The sequence below is a fragment of the Limulus polyphemus genome, unplaced genomic scaffold (assembly GCF_000517525.1).
Source record: "Limulus polyphemus unplaced genomic scaffold, Limulus_polyphemus-2.1.2 Scaffold512, whole genome shotgun sequence".
Lineage (NCBI taxonomy): Eukaryota > Metazoa > Arthropoda > Merostomata > Xiphosura > Limulidae > Limulus > Limulus polyphemus.
The window spans coordinates 250,864-259,204 of record NW_013666122.1 but is presented as its reverse complement, the minus strand read 5'-3'; the positions used below and the strand labels follow the sequence as shown (position 1 = coordinate 259,204).

General features: G+C 31.3%; 1 protein-coding gene across 1 annotated transcript in view; it reads left to right on the top strand.

Annotated features, from left to right (window-relative positions):
* Nucleotides 1–658: 658 nt before the first annotated feature.
* Nucleotides 659–8,341, top strand: part of LOC106458773 (plastin-2-like) — a 35,058-nt gene continuing 27,375 nt past the window's right edge. Inside the window, exon 1 of the mRNA XM_013918321.2 lies at nt 659–844. Coding sequence (XP_013773775.2) covers nt 716–844 — 129 coding nt within the window. The 5' untranslated portion in view covers nt 659–715. The remainder of the gene's footprint in view (nt 845–8,341) is intronic.

Genomic DNA, 8,341 nt, shown 5'->3' with positions numbered 1-8,341 from the left:
AGTTTCTAGAAGGATTATGAATTTTTCTGGCAACTCTAGTTTGTTCCAGGCGCCCTCTTTTTTAGTATATAAACCCGGCAAATAAAGCCAGCGAAAAAAAAAAATAGGATTGCATAGATTGATAGATATGCAGATAGATTGAAGATAGAGATAATTGAGTCAAGCTAACAGTAGGCACCGTAAGTAAAGTGTGTGAATCACTGTGATTTATAGCGTGTGTTATAAAATTTGTTAAGTGTATTACAAAGTTGTATCGAGAAAGAATAAACTAGTTTTAATCAAGAAGGGACTTGTATCGCTGAAGTTTCTCGGAAAGAATTTTTACCGGAAATTATCAAACAAGCAGATACGTAACAATACTGAATGACATCAGTGAATACCGCTTTAATAATTCGAGTAGAGGGTGTATGTGCGTGTTCTAAATGTGTTCGACAAACACAATTGGATTTTATAAAATAATTGTTTTGATTTGAAATTGATATACATCAACCTTTTTTTTTATGATGATTGTACACAAAGTTACAGGTATAATAAATGTTTTTGGCACGAGTTGTTTTGTAAGACTTATATTCTCGTAAAGACTTATGTCATATGGCAATCAAACAAAATACTTTATTAATTATCGAACAGATTTCGTCATTAACAGGATTAGGATATCCGTTTGAAACAAAAATTTGAACCCTACCCTCAACTACAATGAATCAGCAAATGAGTCATGTCACGTGTTAAACACAAACCTCTTGCGCAGAGTCGCGGACTATCTTTCATAATGGCGGGGTCTCAGAAAAGGAACATGAATTTGTCTGAAGAACAACGTGAAGATCTTTCAGTTCACTTTAACACAGTAAGTTAATAGTTTTTATTGACGACGTACAATTTATAAAGTAATGCAATGTTTAATTCTTTGAGTATGTATAAAGTTATCAACAAGAAAATACAACATTTTAGTGTCATTTCGAAAGTTAATAACATGCCACAAGTGTCACATTTTATTTTTAATTTTAGACTTAAGGTAGACCGGCATCTAAGTCGGTGTTAGTGTTAGAATAACAACCGCAGCGTCAGCAGTAAATAATATTGAATTGGACAGAAACAGCTCTGCCATTAGTATAGATAATATTTATTTTAGGTAGGTAGCATTCATATATTATGAAATAACTTTAAAGTTACAATTAGGTGAGGTAGATTAAGTGAATTGGCTATGAGTATTAAATAATAGATTTTTAGGTCAAAATACTACAGAGCAATATTATTTTATGTTTTGTTCATAAGCCATTTTTGTATGATATTAATACAAGTTAATTTCGTAAGACTATTAATAATAATTATAAATTTATGCTTTCGAGGTAACTAACAGTATCTGTAGTTTTTAATTTCATATTTTCACTCGGAAATTAGTGTACCACTATCAGTATTAATATTATATTATTATTATTATTATATTGCCATCAATTTGAACGTGTTATTTATCAATCGGAATCTGGAAAAAAGTTTTGACTTATTCCTCCACTGTATTATCTAGTTTATAGTGTAAAATATAACTTGGATTGAGTTTACACTTTATTTGAAATGTCTTTTGTAGCTTAAATTCGAGACCAAGAATATTTCAAACCCTGTGTGTCTCTTGAAGTGTTTAACACTAACAGTTTATTTATTCTCATTGCAGATAGAATTTATATGTACATTTTTATATTTAGTATAAATGAATAGAACATACATGTGTACAGAATATACCTTTGCATGTTTTCCCACCTGTGTATTTGCAAGTCACTCCGAGCATGTCTTAATACATTAGAAAACCTGATTGTGCAGTATTTATTTATCTCATTAGACTGCCTAAAAGTAAACACTATTAGGAGTAACTAGTGAGGCTGAATGGATAAATGAACCATTTGTAACAGACACATGTTAAATTGACAATTAATTATAAACATAATAAAGTGGTTTTATTTATGGGGAACATAATACATGTTTTGACAGAACATGTATGCTCCCAAAAACTTTGGTATGTTTATAATTGTTTTCTGTTAATGTACTATTGTGTTAGCGTAATGTGTTTCCATACATAAGTGAAGACACACATATACAAAAAAAACTAGAAGTTTACAAATGAATTTTGTATGGAACTTTTGTAAACTAGCAAAAAAAATTTAATTTTTTTTTTGTAATACTCCTGGGGGAGGGGGGATGGAACTACTAGTTCAGAGGAATGCTCAAAACAAGAGAGAAATTTTATAAATATTAGTGACACATTAGTATGAATGTGATGCAGGAAGGAGTATATCTGTATACACTGGTATCTATAAGTATTATGTGGTGACACATAAGCATGAAAGTATTGTGATGCAGGAAGGAGTATATCTGTATACACCGGTATCTATAAGTATTGTCCATTAGCATGAAAGTAATGTGATGCAGGAAGGAATACCAGTGTATACAGATATACTTATAAGTATTATCCGGTGACACATTAGTATGAAAGTAATGTGATGCAGGAAGGAGTATATCTGTATACACTGGTATTTATAAGTATTATCCGGTGACACATTAGTATGAAAGTAATGTGATGCAGGAAGGAGTATATATGTATACACTGGTATCTATAAGTATTGTCCAATATAAAACTGCTTTTACATTTCATAAACACTGCATGACTTTGCAGTATACATCAGACTGCCTGCCAAACAAGTGTCAATATTACTACATAGGTGTGGTATCTACGTTTAAGTGACAAGTAAAGTAGTACATGTAATCAATATATATAATATCCATGATCTAAAGAATAATCAACTAACAAAGATTATTAGTAAATTGGTCTTTCTTTCAAGTTTTACTGTGAACAATGAGACATTCCTGCATTTTTTCTGAATTATTTATCACTACATGTCTTGTAAGTATCATGGATATTAATTAGATATTCACAGAATCTTAGATCTTTTGTCAATAGGTTGAGATATTCTATTTATCTTTAATGGAATTATTAGTATTGTAATAAGTTCCTTCTCTGTCATGGTGCTATTGTACGTGTTATATTTAAGACTAATTTAAGGCTTATTACATTCAACCTTGTTTAGATGTAAGTAGAGGTTTCATTTACTAAATCTAGTTCACACCATAACAGCTATTTGTTGTTCGTGAAAATTTATGGTATATACATAGTGTCTCAACCACTGCCACATCCTATTCCAGCAGGCCTAGTTAGCCCTGGTATTGAATGAAAAGTCTTGTTGGTATTGGATATAGCATGGTTGACATAAACATTATATTAACTTTCACTACGTACAAGTTTTTAGAATGTCATCCACCTTCATCCTTCACACTATTATTTAGCACGTCTACAGATAGATGTGGAAAAGTGATTACCTGTACTTGTAAATGTATTAGGTAAAAATTAATGTATTATTTTATTTCAAGAGCAAGTTCTGAATCCTGGTAATAAATATTTTGAAAAACCATGTAATGCAATCAATATACCCATAGTTGCCTACATTAACATAAGTAATTATTGTTCTTTGAAATAATTTTTTTTTTTTTACAAGTATTTTCTTTCTGACAGGAAGTGTAACCATTGATGAAACCAAACTGTAACAAACCATTTTTTTTCAGATTATATATGCTTTGGTACAAAATGTTGCCAGTCCTTTGGAGTAGTAACAACTTTTTAATAGATTTAAAGGAACATCACAACATAAATTCCATCAATCTAATATGTTTATTCTGTAATAACATATTAAAATTTATTGCATTTGTTCCAAAACTGTACATAAAATAGCATTCAATCTACTGTATGCAGCATGTTATAATATTAATGGAGGTAGAAACCCTCAGATAATGACCACAGTGACGCTAATGGTAATTGGAATTTGAAAAGTAGGCATTATCGTTTCCTTGTTAGTTTTAATGATTCACACTTATTAAGTCTCGATTGATACGGAAGTGGTATTTCCCATTGTATTACAGAATTTTAGTGCATTTCCTTCTAAAGAAGTTAGTTGTTATCAGGGGTGAAATTCTCAAGAAAAAACAGTAGTTAGCTGGGTGAAGTGGACCTGTTTTTGAGAAAAAAAATCTAAGTGTAAACGTAAAAAACGAAAAAACTGCTCAAATATGTCCCGGATATTAGTACTGCCTTAAAAATAAGTTCCGGTACCCCTGGCTGTTATAATTAAAATAGTTAGTAATTCGTGTGTGAATTACTGCTAATAAGTTTTTAATATACATTTTATTTTACTAATATTAAACATTTATTTATTTTTCAACGTAATGAAAATCTGGACACTTACGATAACATCAAAGAGCCTTGAAATATTAGTCTAAAAGTTTAGGGTTAGTAAAACTATCGTTACGCGTCATAACTAAGTAAAGATTAAACATAGTAAGTAAAACTATACGCTTTGGTCATGGCTTAATCTACTAATTTTCAGACAGCTTTTTATAATATGAGGATTATTATAGAATAGTATCATAGTTTTAAAAAGTACCTCAAAGCTAATTGATGTTGTGTGAATCAAGTTGTTTGGAAACTTTTTTCATAAGATTTATCGAAATACAAGTTAGTTAAGTCCTAAATAACTTTAAAATCTGTGTGGTTATACAAACACTGTTAGACTTTGCGACATATCATGGTGATGATTTCTTATTCAGGAAAACTGAAAATCTCATGGTGATACAACAGAAATTACGAAGTGGTTTCGTGCTTTTTAACGTTGAAGTGCTGTAAAGCCCAATATAAAAAGATAACTTCCGACCCAGGTAATGCCACCTTTGGTATTTGGATGTTAATAATACGATGTAATATGTGGAAAAATGATTTCACTTTCTGATTCACTTGGCTCCAAGTGTTCAGGCCATGACGTACGTACACGTGGTTATTCTAAACCTAAGCTATAACGCGACTCACTGTACATTGCCTACGTCACCACAAATATTATAAATAGTTTTTTTTAAATTTTGTTATTCTTTGTATATAAATTAGAGAAATGACAGGTAAACAGAAAAAATCGTATTTGTAAATACGCGTTTAAAATACTGAAAAGGTTTGTTTGCTGTATAACTTGCAGATATTGAGATAAACCTCTTCTTCGAATCACAAAATAAGAACCCAATAACTCGAACACTTTTGGAAGATCATTCTTTTTCTAGAGCATATTTGTATCTGATATTTTTGACAAAACTACCAAGGCTGTCTGTGATTTTGAACTATTGCCCTGAGGCTAGGCAGCCAGTTAATAATTTACTACCCACCATACACGCTAACGGATTGATTATCAATGTTATAACGCATTCACAGCTCAAAGTGGTAGATGCAGTTAATTTTAGGAAGTTTAAGGGAAAGCTTGATAAATATTTGAATGATAAGGGCTGGTTTTGAGTTAATATCAGAATATAGTACTGAGTTGCCCTTAAAGTATATGTGTATTTGAATGTCTTGTGATATCACACTCGTTTGTCAGTTCCGAAATTCAGATTTTTTTTTACCACAGTGCTTTTTGTAAGGAAGAATTGGAAATTTCTGATCCTTCGTGATCTAATAGTACGAGTACACCTCCTCGAATAATGTGATTTACTTACCTTACACATTGGCCCTGTGCAGTGACGTCAGTTCTAGTGATTCTTAGAAAATGGAACCCCTACCTATAACTTTAGCCTAGTCATTTATCCAAATAGCATTTAAAATGTATCACTTCCTGAATGGCGTAGTTATTACAGGAACTTTGCTGAAATCGCTTAACGAATAGTGGAATAAAACATCACGTACCTTTACATTCACTCCAGTGTTAGAAGATTACACGAAATTTCCTCGTATAATACAATGTTACTTCTTATACCCCCATCCCACGTCATTAAAAATAAAAATAATAATAATTGCTATTACAGCTCACAGACATAATTGGATAATTAGTTTAATTATATATGCCAAGTAATAAATTGAATTTCCTCTGTCTTATGAGAAGAATGCTGTTTAGAAGCCTTTAGGCCTATATTGAAATATCGTTTTCGCCCTCCAGCGTTTTATTTCAGAAAAAAAGACTAATAATTTTATGGTACATTTTGTTTAAATACTATTTTTTTTTGGTATATTAGATATGTGATATTTTGCAGAGATATAACAAATGAAACATTGGCTGCATAGCCTTTTAAAGACGTTCTCGTTTCACAATTGGATGTGTTTCCGTGGTGTAGATACTAGTAAGTTCTGTAAACATTCTATAGATGTCCAGTAAATGGGCCAGAAGTAAACTTGCCTGTTTATTTCCGATGATATATCTTTACGAGGTCGTTTCGGCGACGATCCTAAGTGAAACTAATCTTCTTTAGTAAGGTTAAACCTTGCACGATTTTGTTTTTATTTTCGCGCACCTGTTTGTTAACTTTAATAGGTGGCGAACGAAGAACGCGTGTCTAGTTTGCCAGACACTTTCATGGCACAAAGTAAAAGTTTCTTTATGGTAAAATTGTAAAATTAACACTAAATAATATATTTTTTACCGCATAACGTAAAGGCATTCAAATTAACTTATCAGCAATTTCAGTTTTCCATCATTATGTTTTATATTAACAACCCTTATTTGCCTTTTTTTATCTTACTTTCACGTTACATTTTCGTCATTTCAGGTGTAAGGTTGTATTTATATAGTTTAGTGCTGTGTGTCATCATGCATAATTAAACAACAAAAAAACACCCATTGAGTAGTTTGGTTGTCAAAAAGTTATAAAAAAAACATTTACAAGTTAAAAGTAATCAATCAAGAGTAATTCGTTATTTTACAGTTTTTTTTAAATAGTTAATTGTGTATGTGTGAGAATATAAAATGTTTTGACACTGTTCTGGTACTTGTAATTTTGGTAACTTGAGAATGTTGTTCTGGAATTGTTACCCTCGGGCGGAGTTGTTACTTCCCAGTCGAGCTGGAAGTATTTGACACAACCTTGAGAGTTTAGTGAGGGAGTTCTACTTACAGAGTCCCTTGTGTCTGTAAAATAAGTCAAAGTTTTAAGTTTCGTTTAAGAAACATGGCGTTTTATTAATTCGCTAATATTACGAGGTATTCTCATTACAGTTTTTCTTATTTTGAATTTATTTATCTCTATACAAGTATTCATAGGAAATGTACAATACTTTTGTAGAAGTTTAACCGTATTATTGTTTACTATTTTAAAAATATAACCGGTTTGTTAAAATATCACTTAAAAACACAATTTTTGCCAAGTATTTTGGTTAAGTTCTCTTCATTTTACGACATTGTCTTAGTGGAGTTTTTTGTGTATGAATCGGTTCGCTGCCCTTGACTAACCACCAGCAGTGTCATGTTTTCATCTTGGTTTTATTTTTACTTGAAGATGTCGTCTTCGAAGCTACCCGTTTCATTGCTTTCTTTTCTGTTGTTTACTGCTATTTTATTATTTCGTTTTTTTGTTTATTTTCTGAAATATAAGATATTTGTAAGTACGTCTGATAATATCACAATTTATAATGACGGAAAAAATACTGCACACGTAAAAAAAACCAACACACACGAGGTATTCATAAATGCACGCGCACAGAGTGAAAGACTTGACCAACCCATCGTACTGGATAATAAGTTATTGATACTTTCCAAAATATTTCCATACTAGGACATTTCAGCTGATTGTGGGATAAGCGTCTTCTTTGAACAGCAGCTGTTGTAGTTTGCAAAGTTACTGAACTTGATGTTTTGGAGAACGGAAAAACTTGTTTTATTGAAAGGGCTGGAGGTAGAAAATTTAACACTTTTCTTTAATTGGACTCGTTTGTATTTCTAATGTAGTCAGTGTTGTATCAACATTATATAAAAAATGTTAAAAAAAATTCTAGATAGCTAGTCATGAAAATTATTACATGTGCACTTTTGAATGCTATGCTGAATTGTTGAAAGCGTGTTTGAGATAAATGGTGTAGTTCGTGTTGGACGAGAATGTTGAGACATGATATTTAATCTCGTGTAGCACGTGGTTTTCAGTAAGGTGAGGTTCAACTCTGAATTATTAACCTAATGATTTAGAAATCAAGCAGGTGAAGTACGGTTCTTCACAAGGCACTATGAACAATCTCCTAATAAACTACTAATCCTGCCTGTAGGCTTTCTTTTTAGCACGTGACTTGATGCTGTATTTGTATTATTTCTTCATTAGATGAGTAACTATTTTTTTCTTTTCTGTTTCATGCACTGCGTTCAAATAGAAAATAACGTATATTTTTGAAGGCAATTTTTAATGCCGATTTCAGAAATATAAACTAAAGTTTGGAGACATGAAAAGAAATATTTTAAACATATATATTTTTTATTTTGCTTACGAAACAGAGGACGTACTTTTATCA